Genomic DNA, 20,786 nt, shown 5'->3' on the forward strand with positions numbered 1-20,786 from the left:
AATGTCACTTAAGGTCACAATTCTTGTTATTGTCACTGTAGTTGAAGTAAGTTAGAGGCAGTGGAATCGCTTGCTTTCACGGAAGATACATTTTCATAGAATTTACAGTGCAGAAGGAGGCTATTCGGCCCATCGGGTCTGCACCGGCCCTTGGAAAGAGTACCCCACTTAAGCCCACGCCTCCACCCTATCCCCACAACCCCATAACCCAGTAACCCCACCTAACCTTTTTGGACACTAATGGCAATTTATCATGGCCAATCCACCTAACCTGCACATCTTTGGACTGTGGGAGGAAACAGAAGCACCCGGAGGAAACCCACGCAGGCACGGGAGAACGTGCAGACTCCGCACAGACAGTGACCCAAGCCAGGTATCGAACCCAGGTCACTGGAGCTGTCAAGCAACTGTGCTAACCACTGTACTACTGTGCTACCCTTATATTGCACTTATATTATAGCCTGTTCTTTGGAGACACAACTCCAATATACCAATGACATGCTGGAGCCTCCACAGAGACCCAGGCTAATATTCAAGAGGCCTCAGAGAGAGTGTGGTGAATGCACGTGATCCCACTAGTGGCATATGTTGTCATTGGCCATCATATTCCTTAGCTACCAGGGACGGGGGGTTAAGCTGAGAGTTCAGTTCACATGTCTAGATAAGCAACATAACCAGGAATATTATAGGACTAGTTGTAAGGCCTTACACTATTGTGTTTTGTGTCCCAAAGTTATGCAGAGATGTCACTCGCCAGATTCTAGGGGTGGGTTTAACGGAGTGTATCTTGGTGGCTGCAGTGCCGAGTAACACCCTGCTGTTCAACGGCACTTTGCCCTTTTGCTTTGGCCTCGGGGAGATTCTCCCCGCTGAGGCAGTACTTGAGTCACTTCCTGCTGGCGAGCCCAGCAGGAAAGGCTCCTCGCAGACCGGGTGCCATTTTGGAAGGTAGCCCGATCTCCCCTCCACCCTTTCAGCCCCCATCCCCCCCCCCCCCCGCCCCGTTTCTGAACACCCCTACCCCCAAACCCGGGGAGGCACCCCCAGGAACAGCCCTTGCGCCCCCCCCCCCCCCCCCCCCCCCCCCCCCGCCCCCACTGGTAAGGTCCTCCTGGGTTGTACTGCCAGGGTGCCAGGCTGCAATGCCCTGGTGCCAGAGGGAGTGCCAGAGTGCCACCATGCCCTATCTCCAATCACCCAGGGGTCGTTAATGGCCTGGGAGATGACCCCAGGTGCTATTACGACTGGTCCATGTTTGTGGAAACCAGGACTAAACATCGCGCTGGCGAGGTCTCCCAGGTGTGGCCGTTAGGTCCCAGTTCTATTCCAGGTGGATGCTGTTCATCACTTTCTTTAAGGACATGTTTGTGGCCAGCAACTAGGGGGATGGATGAGAGAGAGGGGGGCGTGGGTGCGGGGGGGGGGGGGGGGGGGGGGGGGGGGGGGGGTGTGTGAGTGTGTGTGTGTGTGTGAAAGGGTGGAGGGGAGATCGGGCTAAAAATGACTAACTGTCTGTATGATATAGTTAAGCCTTTGTATGGAAGAATTTGATAATGTTTGGAATAAATATATGTAAAAAAGAAGATTGCGAGACCTCTCACAAGATTCAACAGTCTCATCCCAACACCAAGTCAGGCTCGACGAGGCCGTGAATCGAGCCCAATGCCTGAACACGATTCAAATGCTTTTAAAATATCCGCTGCCTCTTGCTTACTGCTTGATTTCAGTTTCTCTAACCATCCCGACAGGCTTGAATCACAGCACAGAGAGCAATTGACAGGCCCACGCCATCAAACACCAAACAATTGGTCGATTGAACACATCTTTTCTCTCTTGTAAAACCAAAGAACCTTATTTTCAGAGAAAACAACTCCGAAGGGACTCTCAGTGAACCAGTAAGGGGGAGAGGGTGGACCTGTGAGACTGGGGATGGCCAGGGGGAATGTGAGGCTGGGAGGGATGTGTGAGCAAGATTGCTGCTGCCAAACGTATGGGACTAGGAGGGCTGGGGGCTGGGGATTCTGAGGATTCATGCAAGGCAGGGCGGGAAGAGGGTCCTTCAATGCCACAGCCATGCGATGTTCCATAAGTTCAATAGAACTTTACCGCAGACACACATTTAAGGCTCAAACAAAAATCACGGTGCTTTCAGGACCAAATACAAAACCTGAGCCACGCAAACCCAAACACTGAGAATGGAGTGTAATGAAGTCCAAGACAAAACGTATCCCAGGAAGGCACGAGCCATGTTATGATCCTACTCCATGGGCAGCAAGATAGCACAAGTGATTAGCACTGTGGCTTCACAGCGCCAGGGTCCCAGGTTCGATTCCCTGCTGGGTCACTGTCTGTGCAGAGTCTGCACATTCTCCCCGTGTCTGCGTGGGTTTCCTCCGGGTGCTCCGGTTTCCTCCCACAGTCCAAAGACATGCGGGTTAGGTGGATTGGCGATGATAAATTGCCCTTAGTGAGCAAAAAAGGGTATGAGGGGTTACGGGGATAGGGTGGAAGTGAGGGCTTAAGTGGGTCAGTGCAGACTCGATGGGCCGAATAGCCTCCTTCTGCACTGTATGTTCTATGTAAAACCCATGTTGTTGGTTGAGATCCAGTTAGCGACCAATAGCCTTTTTTTTTTAAATCGACAATTGCCAGGATTTTCTTCCCATTCCACAGTGTGTTCTGCAGCAGCAGAGGTTGGCACGGCAGAGGTTGGCACGGCAGTGGCAGGTGGCAGGAGTGTCTGGTCCCACCGATGACAATCGAGTTTCGAAACCCGCGGTGGGGGTGCGTCATTGGCAGGACCGTACATTCTTGCGAGTGTGAATGTCCCGAAAATCCTGTCCAATGTTTGAGTTTCAAGACACTTGTTAAGAGAAAAAAGCCATAAGACTGCACAGATTTTGAACAAACCAAAACAAACTTTACTGTACAAGGTTAAAAGATACAATTTATAACATGTGTCTTACTCAAACATTCCAGGTAAGTATGAGGTACATTAATTAGCAAACAGTGGTCAAACACATCACCCTACAAATGAATAATGGGACCAAGATTGGATTTCTCAACAACCCAGCCAGATGTCAGTATCACTGAGTCAACCTATCAAGACCTTGGGCGGAATTCTCCGCTCCCCACGTGGCGTGGGAGAATCGTGGGAGGGCCTCCCGACATTTTTTACGCCCCCCTGGCGCCCCCAGCGATTCTCCCCCCCCCCACCAACCCCCGGCTCGGAAAAATCGGCGCCGTTTTTCACGCCGAACGGCGATTCTCCAAGCCCGATGGGCCGAGCGGCCGGCCCTTCACGCCTGTTTCAACACGGCAGCAACTCGCTGCATTCGTGAAACGGGCGCCAGATGCCCGTTTGGGGCATCTAGGGGCCCTATTGGAACGGGAGCACCACGACTGTGCTTGGGAGGGGACAAGCCCGCGATCGGTCCCCACTGATCATCGGGCCAGCGTCCAAAACGGATGCACTCTTTCCCCTCCGCCGCCCGGCAAGATCAAGCCGCCACGTCTTGCCGGGCAGCTGAGGAGAAAGACGGCCATCACGCATGCGCGGGTTCGTGCCGTCTGCGCGATGAAGTCATCCGCGCATGCGCGGGTTGGAACCGGCACACCGCGCATGCGCAGATGACTTCACATTCACGGCATGACCATGTCGCTGCCGAGAAAAATGGAGGCCCGCTCCTAGCCCCCCGGGGTGGGGGTGAATTAGGCGCGGGGAGCGGGCTCCGAGGCCGTCATGAACCTCGGGCGAGTTCATGACAGCCTTTACGAATTCGGCCCCCTGCGGAGAATTCCGCCCCTTGTGTTTTAATTCTCTTCAAACTTCTCTCCCACTTGAATGGTTTCGACCATGGCCCATCTTGCTGATTTTCAATCTCACCTTCCGTTATTCCCTTCCCACCTTCCCATGGATTCTGCACTCAAACACCTTCCCATTGAGTCTACACTCAAACACCAACTAACAAACAAACACAATTTCAACTGTTTGTCCACACCAGGCAGAAAATCTCTGCTCCAAAGGGGTGCCCTTGGTCCAGAGGCCCACAGCATGGAGTGACCAACCTTCCACTGCCTTCTTGAATCTTCAGGGCTTCACTTTTTAAAAAAATATATTTTATTCCAAACACACACACAATACATAAACTTAGCACAAAATAAACCAAGTACATACAGTTTGTTTAACATTTCCCCTTTTTAATCACCAAACCCCCACCTCCCCTCCTCCTGGCTCCCATGATGAACAATTCCTCAAACACAGACAGAAACGGCCTCCAACGCACATAAAGCCCCTCCTCCGACCCCCAAGGATGGAACGTATCATCTCCAGCCTGAGAAATTCATACAAACACTCCAACCAAGCCATTACCCCCAGCGGCGCTGCTCGCCTCTAGTTCAGTCGTATCCGTCACCGGGCTATCAGAGATGCGAAGGCCAAAATATCAGCCCCCTTTCACTCCTCATGTCCTAGCGCTTCCGGCACCCCAAAGATTGCCACCGTAGGGTCCAGTGTTATCCTGACCCCTAAACCCCCATCAAACTCTCAAACGCCCCCTCCCAAAACTACCCAACTTTGCACCCCCCCAAAACATGTGAACATGGTTCAGTAGCCCCCTCCCGCACTTTTCGCACACATCTCCTAATCCCGGGAAGAACCCACTTATCCAGGTCCGAGTCAGATGAGCCCTATGTACCATCTTAAACTGTATAAGGCTCATCCTCGCAGAGGAGGAGGTTGAGGTGATTTGATGTATTATCTCGCTATAAATGACCCACTCCACCTCGATCCCCAACTTTTCCTCCCACTTCCACTTGATCCTTTCCACTAGGGCCAACCCTTTCTCTCCCAACCATCCATAAATATCCCCAATCCTCCCATCCCCCCCACTCCTCCGGGACCAACAACTTCTCCAACAGCGTATCGTCCGGCAGCCGAGAAACGAGGGCAGTTCTTTCCGTGTGAAATCCATGGTCTGCAAACATCTAAACTCGCTCCCCCTCGGCAACTCAAACCTCTTTCGCACTTCTTCCAACCTCGCAAACTTACCCTCAACAAGCAGGTCCCTAACCCGCTCTAACTCTTCCTCCCGCCAACCCCCCGGTGCAAACTCATGGTTCCCACATAATGAGGTCAATACTGATAAGTGCCTCCTCAGTTGATGCCAGATCGACCTGAAGATTCCACCACTGCGATGCACATATATGTCCCCGGGGAAAATGGCAACTGGGCCGTCACCAAAGCCCTCAAACTCGGCCCCCAACAAGATACCTCCTCCAGCCGGATCCAAGCTGACCCCCCCTTCCCCCACCATCGTCCCATCTCCTCGGCATTCGCCGCCCAATAATAGAGCAGCAGGTTAAGGAATGCCAGCACCCCCCCCCCCCCCCCCCCCACCTCCTTCTTTGCAATAGGGCCCAACTAACTCTCCGAGTCTTGCCAACCCAAACAAACTCCAAAATCAGTTTGCCCAAACTTCAAAGAAAAGGAAGGAAAATTGGGAGTGATTGAAAAATAAACAAGAACCTTGACAACACCATTGCCAGCTTTACCCTCCCCACCAATGTCAGATATAGAGGGCGGGATTCTCCAACCTGCAAGCTGGCCAATGGGATTTCCCATTGTCGGCAATCCCAGGTGGTCAGGGAATCCCCGGGCGTGGGTGCACTGCCGACACTACGGAGAATTCACCCCAGGGTGTCCTATCTTTTGAAGTACCCCCCAAATCCCCTCTGTCAGACCCATCAAGTTATAACAATAATCTTTATTGTCACAAGTAGGCTTACATTAGCACTGCAGCAAAGTCACTGTGAAAAGTCCCTAGTTGCCACATTCCGGCACCTGTTCGGGTGCACAGAGGGAGAATTCAGAATGCCCAAATCATCTAACAGCACATCTTTCGGGACAAGCATGTGTTTTGGGACTTATGGGAGGAAAACGGAGCACCCAGAGGAAACCCACGCAGATACGGGGAGAATGTGCAAGACTCTGCACAGACAGTGACCCAAGCCGGGAATTGAACCTGAGTCCCTGGCGCTGTGAAGCAACTGTGCTAACCACTGTGCTGTCTTGCGCCCTAAGTTCCACTTATGCATGGTGGTTCGGTCATGCGCCACCTGAATCCCTGAATACCGGAATCTAACGCTAGTCACCATAAATGGCAGGACCCCAATACAGTGGATTTGCCACATACAACATAAATCGTTGGCCTAAAAAGACACCCTGTGCTCTCTACCACCACCAACCCCCCCCCCCACCCCCCCCCCCCCCCCCCCCCCGCACCCCCACACCCCTCACAATCCCCTACCACTCATTTGAAGCTCGGAGTGCAATCGCCAAGGGCTCAATCATCAATGCAAACAACAATAGGGGGCATCCCTGCCTTGTCCCCCTATGCAGCCCAAATTACCCCCAAATTTTCTGTTTGTTGTCACACTCGCTATAGGGGATGCATACAATGGCCGTCCCCAGGTCATGAACTTCGACCCAAACCCAAGTCTCCCAAGGATCTTGAACAAATGCCACCACTCCACTGGTCAAAGGCCTTCTCTGCTCACTTTCCCACACTGCACCCCCCCATCGCTGGCATAGCTAACCCACCACCTTCCCTGTTGTCAACACATCAAACTACCTGGCCATTCACCAGCATCATCGGCGACCCTGCTAATACCACGCTCACTATCAAAAATCCACCCCCTGGGTCCCGCACCTCCCTGGTCACTGCAAACATCGTTAGGGATAAACAAAATTGCGAGCCCCCTCGACTTAGAATCAAACCCTGAATGGAATGTTTGCCCCACCCAACTCTTCCTTAGCTGCATCTGATCCTTCACCCGTAAATGTGTCTCCTGCAGGGAAATGACCTCTGCCTTCAAACTCTTGAGGTGCGCAAACACCCAGGACTGTTTAATTGCATTATTTAGCCCATGCGCATTCCATGTTACAACCCTCACCTGGGGCTTCTGTACCCCCCCGTCCCTCCTCACCCTACCAAGACCCGCCAAACCCAGCTCGGACCTGGCCCAAATCTCCATCCCCTCACGAAGCCAGACCCAACCAAGATGGCTGCCCCCTCCGTCCTCACACAAACTCAACCAACATACCAACTTCCTCGCCAAACCAACCCCCTCCCGACCCCCTCCTACCAACCTACCCACTCAGGCTAACCACCGCAGCTCCCACTCCCATTCTGCTTCCGTTCACCAGCACCTCCTGCTTGCATGGGGAGTCCCACCTGGAGAGCCAGACAAAGGGTCCCACCTACGCCTTCCAAACTACCCATCCTCTGCAGTTCCGCGTGCACTGCCATATCCCCTCCTTGATCCACCCCCGTATCTCATCCCTCAATGTCCTGTACCAATAACAGTGAAAAACTCATACCAAAGAACCCCCATACTCAAAATTAGCAATTATCCCAAAAACCCGCATATACGCAAACATAACCAATCATAAACCACGTACAGGGTGCAACAGGTACAAAAAGGAACAACAGTGTACAAAAGGTGCAAAAAAGGTATAAAAGGTACAACAAAGTATACAAGATATAAAAAGTTACAAAAGGTATGCAAAGCACAAACCTCTCCAAAAATACAGGCAGTACAGAAGTCCCGCTCTCCCCAGCCTGTGCTCCTTATCGAAGTCATTCGTCTCTGCCAGCATCAATAAATAATATTCCCGGCCCTCAAAAGTTACCCAAAGTTCAGCCGGGTACAGCACCCCAAACTGAACCTTGTGCCGGAAAAGAGCTGCCTCAGCCTTATTTAACCCTGCCATCTCTTGTTGGCCAGGTTGGCACCAATGTCCTGGTAGATCCAAATCTGATTGACTTCCCAGCTACAATCCTGACTCACCTTGGCCGACCTCAAGAGCTTTTCTTTGTCCTGAAACCTGTGATAGGCACAAGCACCACCCATGGCGGCTCCCCAGCACTCGGCTTCTGCCTCAAGGACCTGTGGGCACGGTCCACCTCCAGAGTTTTGTCGAAAACCCTCTCATCCACCAGCTTGGTAAACATCTTCGCAAAGTAGCCCGTGGCACTCGTTCCCTTCACCCACAACCCACAAAGGCCCACAATACGAAGATTTTGCCGCTGAGTCTAATTCTCGTGATCATCCACCCTCGCACGCAGCACCTTACAGACATCCCCCAGTATCACCATCTCTGCCTCCAATGACATAATCTGGTCACTCTGGTCCGACACCACCATTTCCACCCCCTGGATCATTGCTTCTTGTGCCTCCAGGCACTTCTCCATCCGATCAAAGGTCCCGTGAAGAGGTGCTACTGCCCCCTCAATCGTGCTCGACCAGTCCCCCTGCCTCTCTTATCATTGCTGCAGAAATTCCTCCTTAATAAAATTCATCAATTGCTCCATCAGCAGTTTAACCGTTGACGCTGACTCTTCCCCCTCTGCCATCTTCCCAACTTGTGCTGTGTCACGAGTCTCCTCCAACTCCTGGGCCCGGGTTGTCACCAACTTTAACCCCATTTGATACCCCATAGACATTCCAATCCGAGGGTGAAACAATCACCTTCCACTCTTCTCACACTTTATCCATCAAAATGCCCCATTAATTGAGTATGAAGGACCAAAACCAGCACCTCCAGGCCGGAGCCACCTCGCGTGCGATCATGGCTACCACCGGAAGTCACCTTCAGGGGTTCACTTGAGCCCTCTTCTGGGTCCATGTTCCCCTGCAGCCCTCTTCAAATTTCCAGGGCTTCTCCTGAACCGTCTTTACTTAAAGTCTGCTTCCCACAGCCTCTCTCTTGGAGCCTGTTCTTTGTCCTCTCTGTTTCCTTACCTTAACAAGCACCTGTCTCTTCCACTTGTTTTGTCCCTTACCAGGAACTTCCTTTTGAGACCTTGCCCTTCACTCTCTCCCCTGTTTGTCCCTTCTTCCTGTCCCCACCCATGTTCGCTGTTTGTGACATGCTGGCTAGGGTGATCCTCTGCCAACCACCTGACCTGGGTTTTTCACGCCCTTCTTCTTTTCCCTTTATGCACAGGTGCATGGGGCCTGTCCTGAGTTCTGAAAAACGTAAAGATGTAGAACTGTGCATGAGCAACTCACTCCTGGTCTGCACATATGCCAAATGTCAGGAGACTGTCGGGACTTGGAGTTCTCGACCTTTGTACTCCACTCAGTTAGGTTTCACGCACCGGGGGCTGTCTTTATCAGTGTGAGAGGTTTTATAGAACTGCCTTAAGATGTCTGCCTCCAGAGGCAGCCTCATGGCACAGTCACATGACTATAGAAAGCTGGATGTGTCAGTGAGACTGGTTACATTTCAAAACCCAAACCTTGTTGTTTGTGGGACCTGGCTGTGTGTACTTTGGGATTCCCTACATTACAACTGTAACTACACTTCAACTCAAAAGTACTTCAAAAGTGCTTTAGGGTGTTCTAAGATTGTGAAAGTGGTCAATTTTTTTGCTGAAACTGAATGGAGTTGGAAGCAAGCATCTTAACCAAGCATCTTACTCTGTTCACATTCGAGTTAACCTCCTTATTCAATTTTTTTCTCCCTCGTTATTCAATTTTTTTCTCCCTCGTTAGCATTGCTTATTATTTTTCGTTATGTTCATTGTTTACATTCTTCTGGCACATATTTTGGGGTTTTCTCAATTCCATTTTTCACTTTTAAAGATATCCTCTGTCAAATTTCTATATTCGCAAGAAGAAACAATGTATAACCATCTAACACTGTTGAGCTTCAGGGCTTTTAGGGTAATGATGTCTTCAGTCCTCGCTATTGAATATGCACAAATCAAAATAGTGACAAAAAAAAATCAAAAAGCAAATGTAATAAGGCTTAATTTTAATTATTTTCTGCAATTTATTTTGTTAAATGGATCCGGAGATAAATTCCAGCTCTACCTTCAGAGTCAGATCATTTGAACGGGTGAAAATATGCATCATTTCAGCCCCCCTCCCCCCAACTGAGCAGTGGATAAATTTTAGAACAAGTGCAGTATCCCTAGGAAACAAATTCAATTTAATGCTTCAGTGCTCATGTCAGATGTAGTCACTTTATAACTATGCACAGAAAATGATTTGGAAGCTCAAGTACAAATGTAATAGTTATTTGGCTTATTAAATTATGTAATGACCATTAAAAATTATAACCAATCAATCCCATGGAAAGATATCCATTTCCTGATGATCTGAGCTCATGCCCTAGTTTTTTCCTGACTCTGTAAATATCACAGAAAAGGCTGTACTGTTGCACACAGGACTGAGTTTGCATATATGTACCTTGAAAAGCAGTTCCCTCTCGTTCTTTGTCGGATAGCCCAATTTACATATTTTGCTCGCAGATTCTGTTCACCAAGAACGACTCTATTTGCTGATGTGCTGCTTGAAGGTATTTTCAATCATTTTTGACAGTGCAGTTAGTTCTCCGCACGTATGATGGAACATATTGCATCGCAACTGAGTGGTTTATTGGTGCTTTAAATTCAAAGTCAACTCCAATTGTAGTTAGTAGAGATCTGTGCGAAGGTGGTTTCATGGCTAATAGAGTGCCATAATTTGTTGTATAATACGTTCATATGCAATCCAAGGTCTTCTATGTGTGGGCACTTTACACTATATCTCAGCTAAATGTGCTTTATTTTTCTGTTCTCATCAATTTTCTCTCCTTCACTCCCTTCTTAGAAGAATTGACTGAAAATACCTGACAGCACCTCACTCGAGTTGAACCTTATCCACATGGGTGATCATTCAGCTGTAGTCCAATTCTGACCTCCACATTGTCTACAGTTGAGTGCTTGCAGAAGACCTGACCAATTTTCCCTTCTCCTAACCCAGTGATGGACAATTCGGACAGTGAGTGGGTCGCATGAGTAGCCCGCCTTTATCGCACTGGGCTGCAAGATTGGCATCAGGTTTTTTCACTGACCATGGCCCCATGAGTCACGCACCTCACTTCACTTGCTTTTACTTCGATTGTGTATCACACCGGTCAAAAACAAAACTCCATGGACATAAATCAGTGGACTGTGGCAACCACGCGCGTGAGCAACAGTCAACAAAATGCCTCGGGGGGGCCACACTCAGAACCCTGATGGTCCGCATGTGGCCCCCGGGCAGCAGGGTACCCACCACTGCCCTAACCTGAGGTCACTTTTAGTGTGGCCTGTGCTAACACAGTTCTGATAACTAAGTTCAGTGCAGATCTAGGATTGAGGTGAGGTCCATCCATCCGCATGGTTCATCTTCTCGGGTGGACTCTTCCAATAACCCCCCCCACCCCCCGAGCGGCATGAAGGTGGGCGAACAGGTGAACGTATCTTGGTAGGAGGCCAGGAATCAGTTTCCCATCAGCGGGATGAACTGTAGGATTTATGTTCTCGGGACTTAAAAGGCAGTTTAAAGGCACGTTGAGCTTCCCGATGAACCATGCCTGGAAGTTTTTTTGCATATATTAGCCTGTCGTGCTTACTCATCAAAAAGCAACCTCACCGAATTAAGTTCTCTCTCCAAATTAAATTCTGAGAAATTAGAACAGTTTGGGCTCCATATGAGTGGCATGTACCTGGCGAGCTTTATTTCTTTCACAACTTTGAAGTGATTAGAAAGTGCTCTGGCCTTCTTGGCGATCGCTCATGAATCTCAGTCTCATGCCTCAGATCGGGTGCTCATAGGCCAAGTTACACAAAGGCTGGCCTGGGGAGGCTGGTAAGGGTGGAAGGGGGCTAGGGTGGACTGGAGGGAGGAGACTGGAGGCAGGCCAATGGGGAAGTGGGTTAGTCTGGAAAGATGGGGCAGAGGTAGGACTCGGGAGGCAAGCTAAGGGGGAAGAATGGGAGGGTGGAACAGAGGTTGGATATGTGAAGCAAGCTAAGGATGGAAGGGAGGGAGAAACCCCAGGCTGGGAGCCCGGCGAGGGAATCTGGAGGAAAGAAGATGGCGGAGGCAGCCGGGCCCATCCCCCGTATACACGCTAGCTGTGGTGATGGTGCAGGAACCGGAAAAGTTTGGGAAGCAGATGGAAAGACAGTTTGAGAGGAAGGGCGAAGAGATGAAGGATTCTTTTAAAGCCACTGTCGAAGAGGCATTGGGCAGCTGGTAAATCTTTGAATGCTGTAAAAATGTGAGATGAGACGTTGAAGGGCGTGAAGGAGACCTTGTTGCAGCATGAAGGTGGTTTGCCTCGCTGGAGGTGGAGATTCTGCTCATGGCAGAGAGCAATGAGGGCCTCAAAGCAAAAGTTAAGATTGTAGAACAGATCAAGGCGATTGAACCTCAGGATGGTGGGGCAGCCGTAGGGAGTGGAGGGCTCGAGACCAACTGAGTACTTTTCAGAGATGTTCGCTCGGCAGATGGGGAGGATGAGATGTTCGTCTCTCTGGAATTGGATAGAGCTCATCGGACGCTCCGGCAGAAGCCACGGTTGAATGAGCCACCGCGGGCAGCAATTATCAGCTTTCACAGCTATCCGAAGAAGGAGTGTGTCCTGGAGTGGGCCAAGAAGAACCTTAATATTGACTGGGACAGGCATATAGTGCGGATCTACCAGGACATTGTGACTGAGCTGGCATGCGGCTTTCAATAAGGCGAAGGCAGTGCTATATAACAAAGGGGTGAGATTCAGGGTGGTGTATCCGGAGCGATTGAGAGTCACGATGCACTCAAAAGACCTCTTTGAAACGCCGGAGGAGGCAGAGGCCTTCATTAGAGAAAAGGGACTGGGACTGATCTGAGGAGAGTCGATAGAGGTTGTTTATGTGAAAGACGGGATAGGGTTGTTGACAATATTGTATTACAGTGTGTTAAGTCTCTTCGTCCTATTTTTTATTGGATGTCGGTTTGTAAAAGTGGAGTTAGATATGGTACTATGATGGGAAGAGGAGTAGAGGAGTATCGTAAGGGTGTTAGGCTTTGGGAACCTGGGTGGGGAGAGTGGGTCAGGGGGGTTCATGTTCTTGTTTTTTGTCAGCTTTTTGGGCGGGGACCTTGGGTTGGGTCTACCTCACCAGCAAGTAAGAATAGCTAGTGAACGGGAGTGGAATGTGGGAGGAACTGTGACTCATTGGGACAGTTTTGGCTCACTGAGTTTAGTTGTTTGTATGTTTGGTTGGGGGGGGGGGGGGGGGGGAGTGGCTAGCCGAGGCGGCAAATCATCTGCAAGCCTGGGAGAGGGGGGGGGGGGCAGAGGAGATACTGGGTGGGGGATTGGTAGGGGGGGGGGGGGGTGAAATAGAGAATTAGCAGTGACCAGGAGATGTTCTTGGTCTTATCCTTGGGGTGGGGCCGGTGGGATCTTAGATGGTCTTAGGACCGAGGAATTTGCAATGAAGGGATAATTCAACCCAATGGTAATAGCTGACTCGAGGGTGAGGGGGTTTGGGAGGAGGGGCTGTGAGAGACCCCCGGGTGGGGGGTTGGGAGTATGAGAGACCCCCGACAAGGCTAGTTATCTGGCACGTGCGGGCCCTTGGGGGGCCTGTGAAACAGGCGAGGGTTTTCTCTCATTTAAATGATTTGGGGGCCAGTGTGGTGTGTTTATGGCTGCGGGACCAGACTAGGCTGCGGAAGGCCTGGGTGAGCCAGGTTTTCCACTCAGACTTTGATAGCAAGGCCCGGGGATGGTGATTTTAATCAATACAAAGGCCAATTCCAAGCAGGGAAGGTCCTAGCTGATCAGGGGGGGTCGGTACGTGATGGTTGCAGGCACATTGGAGGGAAAGTCAGTGGTTTTGGTGAACGTGTAGTCCTCGAATTAGGACGATGTGAAGTTTATAAGGCAGTTGTTGGCCACAATACCAGATCTAGACACTCATCAACTGATTCTGTGGGGTGGGCCCAGTGACCATCTTAGATGATCCTTGGACCTAGGAATTTGCAATGAAGGGATAATTAATCACGATGGTAACGTCTGACTCGTGGGTGACAGGGTGGGAGTTGGGGAGTGGAGGGGGGGGGGGGTGTGAGAGACCCCTGACAAGGCTAGTTACCTGGCACATGCTGGGCCTTGGGAGGCCTGTGAAACAGGCAAGAGGTCTAAACCTGAAGCTGGATCGCCCCAGGCCAAAGTTGTTGGTCCCTTCGGGGATAGCAAAGGTGCTGGCTGCGTTCGTAGAGGAGTCAGGAGGTGCAGTTGGACCCATTAGCAGTTTACCCGAGGGTAAGGAGTTCCCGTTTTCCCCCCCGGTATTTAAGGTGTACTCGAGGGTAGATTTCATTGTCATCAGTAGGACTCTTCTCACCGGATTGAAATAAGTGGAATATTCAGCAGTGGTTATCTCTGAGCATGATCCGCATTTGGTAGATCTTGTGTTAGAGGTGGGCCGGACACAGCGTATGGGGTGGAGGTTGGATATAGGGTTTTTGTTGGACATTGGGTTCTGTACAAAGATCTCTAGAGCCATTGGGGAATACTCTATGGGAGGCGTTGAAGACGGTGATTAAAGGGATCATATCGTTTAAGGTACATATGGATAGGGAGGCCAAGAAGGAGTGCCATGTGTTAGTGGATGTGATCCAGGGAGTGGACTCAGTGTGAGCTACCCAGCTCAGGAAATATCGGCTAACAGGAAAAGGCTGCAAATACAGTGTGACCTGCTGTCTACGGATAGGGCCGTGCGCCAAGTGAGGCGTTTGAGAAGGGTTGGTGTATGAGTATGGGGAGAAGGCCAGTGGTCTCTTGGCTCACCAGTTAAGGTTTCAGGGGGCTGCTAGGGCGATCATCCAGGTTAGGGATTCAGAGGGCTGGCTGGTTTCCGCCCCAGACAAGGCGAATGGAGCGTTTCAAGCCTTTCATGAGAGGCTTTATAGGTCAGAGCTGCCAGATGATGAGTGGGGAATGGTAGAGGTTTTAGGTCTGGAGTGTCCCAAGCTGGAGGAGGAACTGTGGGAAGAACTGGAGGCACCGTTGGGATTGGAGGAGATTTGAACTGCATTAGGAAAGATGCACACAGGGAAGGCACCGGGGCCGGATGTGTTCCCAGAGGAATTCTACAGCAAGTTTGCGGATCAGTTGGTTCCATTATTGATGGGGATGTTAATAACTCTCTGGCGCAGGGTTTTCTCCCTGAGACAGTTGGGCGGGCATCTATTTCTCTTCTCCTGAAAAAGGATAAGGATCCCACAGAATGTGGATTGTATAACCCGATTTCAATGCTCAGTATAGATGCAAAGCTTTTGGCCAAGATCCTGGCATTGAGGTTGGAATCCTGTCTCCTGGAGGTAGTTGGCGAGGACTAGCTGGAATTTGTAAAGGGCCGAATGTTGTTGTCCAATATGAGGCGACTGGTCAGTGTGGTTCCCAGTGGTTTGGCTGGAACCTGAGGTAATCATGTCATTGGATGCAGAAAAAACATTCGATAGGGTCAAGTGGAGGTACCTCTTTGCGGTTTTGGAGAGGTTTGTGTTGGGCCCTGGGTTTATGTCCTGGGTACAACTGTTGTACAAGGCTCCATTGCCAGCATTCATACCAACATCATGAGTTTGGGGTCTTTTTGGCTGCATAGGGGAACGAGGCAGGTGTGTCCTATGTCTTCACTCTTGTTTGCGTTGGCGATTGAGCCACTGGCTATTGCCCTGGGAGTCTCAAATAAGTGGAGAGGGATAGTTAGGGGAAGGGTGAAACACAGAGTTTTGTTGTATGCAGAAGACCTTGTCATTGGATGCCTTGTGAGGAACCTGTTATGGGGGACATAATAAGTATATTGAGCAACTTTGGCTCCTTCTCTTGATACAAGTTAAATGTAGAGAAGAGTGAGTATCTTGCGGTCAACACTTCGGGGAGGGGAGCTAGATTGGCGGGGTTATCTTCCCACCTGGCTGGGGCTATCTTTCAGTATTTGGGAGTCCAGGTGGTTCAGGATTGGGTACGGCTCAGTAAATTGAATTATACCAGCCCAGCGGGTAAGGTTAAGGTTGACTTGCAAAGGTGGGACAGCCTCTCATTGTCCTTCGTGGGCCGGGTTCAATCCATCAAGATGAACAGCTTACCGAGGTTCTCGACCAGTATCTTCTAGTATTTTTACCCAAGTTGTTTTTTCGGTGGATTATGTGGCTCATATCAGGTTTCATAAGGGTGGGAATAAACCACAAGGATTCGGAGGGGTGTCCTGCAAAGGGATAAACAGCGGAACATATGCTGCTAAAAGGGGAAAGCAGCCTATGGTCACCTGGGACTATGGCAACTTTATTTTACTTACTTGTGCTTGGGGTATTGAACCTGCTGGATGGGTCGACCTGATGGGTCGGGGGCAGATGTCCTGGCCTTCACCTCGCTGGTTACTCGGATGTAAATCTTGATAAGTTGTAGGCTGGTGACGCCACCTACTGCCTCGGCTTGGCTAGGTGACTAAATAGGGATTTTGCACCTCGAGAAGGTCAAATATTCCATGAGGGGGGTCAATTGAAGGGTTCTACCTGAGGTTATATTATATTTCAAAGAATTGGTCACTGTTACTGTCGGGGGATGGAGGGGAGCAATGGAGGGGGTGGGGGTTGGTTTACGAGATTATTGTTTTTGTTTTATTTAGTTTATTTTTGCTGTTTGGATATTTTGTACTTTTTGTTTTTTTTGGTGTAAAATGTCAAGTTTAAAAAATATATTTTTTAAAAGCTTGTAATCTCCACATGGGTGGATGGTTTTATCCAGCTTCAGCACCGGAAATACAGGCGTTGCCCACTCTGTGAATTGTACAGGCCGAAATGATTACCAACTTTCCAACCGGTTGAGTTCATCATCTATCTTCGTCAACAGGGCATAAGGAACTGGATGGGCCCTAAAATACCTCAGCTGGACTTCAGTATCTACGTAAAGTTTGGCCACAGCACCCTTTATTTTTTCCAGGCCATCCTGGAAGACTTCTGGGTATTTCCCGGACCTCGTATAATCCCCTTGTGCTCATCCTGAAAACCTGCTGCCAGTGCAGGTGGAGGCTCTGCAGCCAGTCACAGCCCAATAGACTGGGTCCAGGCCTCCGTACCACTATCAAAGGCATTCGGTTGGACTGCTGTCGGTAGGCAACTGGAATCATCATTGTGCCCGCGATAGCCAACTGTTCTCCCGTGTATGTTGCAAACATGCCTCAGTGTCCCTCAGATCTAGGCGTGGATTTGTGCCCTGATCTTCTGCTGTCCTATTACCGAAACCGCAACTCCAGTTTGAAGTTTCATTACGAGTGGGTGACCATTAATCTGGATGGTGACTTTGATGGGGGCAGCCCGTGGTGCGGTGATGCAATTTAACTGCATGCACTCCTCATCGGGCTCCACCAGACTGAAAGCCCTGGTTCAAGGCAAGGCGTCGACCCCCCCCCCCCCCCCCCCCCCCCCCCCTCCCGCCCCCAACCAGGGTGGTCGTTTGACCCTTGGCATACATCAAACTGAGCAGATGTACGGAGCTCTGATGCTAAATGTACACATTAGAACCTGCAAAGCACTCTGCCCTCCTGCGAACCCGGGCGGCAGTAAGTAGAATTGAGATTTCACCCATTCCCTCCCAAAGTCCGTATGCATGGCAACTCGGAAGCAGTATCAAATCTTCCTTTAGCAGGGCTGCACTCTTGTCATCCTCACATCAGCTCCCAATGGGGGCAGACCTTGGAAAGAGCTCTCTCTGGCAGAACCAGGTATATGGATCCACAGAAAGAAGCAGCATGAAAACACCATTTGGCCTACCGAGATCAACCCTCCATGCAGATTAATCAGGGAAGATTGTGTTCCTGCTTCACTGAACCAAGGGGCCAACTATTGTCTGGTTTGTGACATCCTCTTCTTGGCAGAACCTGGAGATCCTGGCTTGCAGTGAGTGAATGGCTGTTTGCCATTTAAATATGGCCCTTTAAAATTCCCCTTAAATATGGCCCTGGTCCTTCGATGCCCATGAGGTAACAGTGGGGATGGCATGCTCCTGCCTGACGTGAGATTTGATGAGCTCCTCCTCTATATGTAATGAGCTGCACAGTGCAAGATCGTGTGAGGTCAGCCGTCTGTTTAGCAGTGGAATTTACTCTCCCTTCTGTGCCTGCCACCAAACCTAGATTCCAGAACACAAGATCCTGACCATCATTACATAAATTTGTGCAGCTACCTATGCTTCGAAGATATTTAAAATCCTATTTTATTTTAGTCTTGCCTGTGTTATTTTGGCCAATTCATGAAGTTTTTGTACTCTATTATAGCTTACTCCATATCATGCATACTGATATAGAAAGGCAGGTCTATACACAAACCTGTTGTGGTGGTGCTTTTGACCTGCCAAAGTGACTTCCCTACATTTACCTACTCCTACCTCCCAGTACCTTCATTCACTGTCCTCCCCTCAAGTTAAAATGAAATTGGAAACTTTCTTGTAAAGATGTGAATTTTGTGGGAAATGCTACTTTGCACACAAGACAATGGCAATTTTTCTTTCTTATCTTACAGACCCTGCCATAGTAAATGGAGTTTCCTGGTCTGAAGCATTAAACAAAATTTTTGTTGACAATTTTGAACGTGATCCTTCCCTTTTATGGCAATACTTTGGGAGTGCCAATGGATTCTTCAGACAATACCCAGGTATGAAACAAATGATTCAATCACACAATGTCTACAGAACACTAAGTGGAATAAAATTTAGATTATCATTTAACTTTACTGTTTGGATTTAGCTTAAATGAAAGATTCATGACGTTTCCAAACTGGTCGGAATGTTTCCAGGCCACTAACTTTGCCTTTGTTAACTTAGGACCAATAATGTGTACTGCAGCACCTTCAATGCACACTGACTCCCTCAATTATAATGAGGTGAGGTCTATAGGCCAGCCAAATTACCCATTCCAAGAAGATCTTGCTCAGGGATCGATGTATGTTATGTTCTAATATTCCCTCAGCTGTGCAAAAAGCCATGGACCACAATTCATGGTCTTTTCTATTCATGAAACAGCACTAATTCATACCTTCTTAGGCAGTGTAACATCCCACTACTGAATCTCTTAAATGCGACCTGATGCTGAATTTGCACCACAGCTTGCATGATGTAATGATCAGAAGCAGAGCACCATTCACAAGCATTCAAGCCTATCTAGAGTGATCCTTACTAGTTTGGCTGCAGGGTTGGTAACGTATTAGCTCAGAGGGCTCGACAGCTGGTTTGTGATGCAGAACAAGGCCAGCAGCGTGGGTTCAATTCCCGTACCAGCTGAGAATTCTGAATTCTCTCTCTGTGTACTCAAACAGGCAATGTGGCAACTAGGGGCTTTTCACAATAATTTCATTGCAGCGTTAATGTAAGCCTACAATAAAATATTTTTTTGTTGTTGTGGGGGCTTGGAAAGGGGTTGAGGTGTGGGTGGTGGAAGTACTGGTGGTAGGTGCCTTTGAGAGTTGGAGAACTCGAGAGAGCTACAGGATATGATTTAATGAAAAAAACAACAGAGTCCTGTTGTGGGTGCTCAGCTCGCCAATGCAGGAAGAGATCGGGTCGCCATTTTTAATTGCCACCCAAGCTCCCCGGACCCCCAAATGCCTCAATTTACCAACCTGGGGTCCTCGATTTGCCCTGTGCTCTACCTCAGAAGGGCAAGTATTCCCAGGCCTGATCTCCGGCATGGGCATCCTGGCACCTTGCACTACTAGCCCGACACCCTGACAGTGTCCATGCCAGCCTGGCAGTGCCACCTGGGCACCCTGGCAGTACCACCCCAGGCTGGCAGTGCCAAGATTCCCAGCTGGTATCGGGGGTGTTACGGTACCACCCTACCCAGAGCCTGACCACCCGGGGGCCTCCGATTGTCTGGAATACACCTCAAGTGCCAAAACATCTGGTCCACGTTTGTGGAAAGCAGTGGTAAATGGCATCACAGCAGGTCTCCAAGGCAAGGCCATTCGATCCCGTACCTGGGGTAACTCCAGCGCAGACTTATTCCAGTGAGACAAACGACTCATTTGAAAATGCAAATCTCAATCACGCCCATTGAGGGCAAGATCCAAACCACAATGCCTTGCAAGATCTCGTTCGATCTTGTCAAGCATTTTTCAACCTTTTAAGAATCTGGTTCAAGACTGTACCAAATGCAATACTGCTGAAACAAACTTGTGTTTATTCTTATTGATCTTCAATAAGGTTTCCTACCCCATATTTAATCGTGCTTTGAGGGTATTTTTTTGTCCTGTGTGTCACTGTGTGTAGTTCCAGACATCACATCATTGAATAGCACCTTAACTCCATCTCGGTCTTCATGGACTATTTCCTGCAATACCTTCTGTGCTGATGACATTCAAAATGGCGAGTCTCAATCATCCAAACAGAAGATTAAACATTCTTAACCTCCTGCTTTTCTCATCAAGAGCTACTTCCTGACTTTGCACCAAAGACAGAGGAAACTTGCAGATCGGCATGTTTGTTTGCAATACCTTCAACCCTTGCTGAAGCATTGTGTTCTCTTTTCATTGCCTTGTTAAGTCTTTTGGAAGAATGGATGTGAAAGCTCCAATTGGAATTTATCACTCCCATACAGTTGTCATTACTGTTTTACCAGACTTAACTTCCATACAAACTTTTTTACCAAGAATAAGTTTATTGAAAAGATTCACCACTTGCAGTTTCAAACATACACTTCTACTCAAACAGTGAGTAGATTTTGTTTGTCCAGCCTTTATGACAAGGCATCAGTTTACAAGGTAATGTTTCAAATACTTTGGCTCTATTCTGTTGTGTTTAATGCTATAGCTTTGGCTTGTCCACTGAGGTCATGAGCTTAAAATTGCCAATCATTATGTCTTCATCTCAATTATCCCTCTCATCCATTTCTCTTATTTCCAATATTAAATAGTTCATT

At 49.2% G+C, this 20,786-nt stretch overlaps 1 protein-coding gene across 5 annotated transcripts in view; it reads left to right on the forward strand.

Annotated features, from left to right (window-relative positions):
- The window catches only part of cacna2d3a (calcium channel, voltage-dependent, alpha 2/delta subunit 3a), a 1,093,156-nt gene that overhangs the window by 475,912 nt on the left and 596,458 nt on the right, over nt 1-20,786 (forward strand). For 4 of the 5 annotated variants that reach the window (XM_038812776.1, XM_038812778.1, XM_038812775.1 and 1 more), the window contains exon 6: nt 18,394-18,525. In XM_038812776.1, coding sequence (XP_038668704.1) covers nt 18,394-18,525 — 132 coding nt within the window. Of the gene's footprint in view, nt 1-10,211; nt 10,370-18,393; nt 18,526-20,786 lie in introns of those variants that run through there. The other variant, XM_038812779.1, reaches the window with a different exon arrangement.

This window comes from Scyliorhinus canicula, chromosome 11 (genome assembly GCF_902713615.1).
Source record: "Scyliorhinus canicula chromosome 11, sScyCan1.1, whole genome shotgun sequence".
Lineage (NCBI taxonomy): Eukaryota > Metazoa > Chordata > Chondrichthyes > Carcharhiniformes > Scyliorhinidae > Scyliorhinus > Scyliorhinus canicula.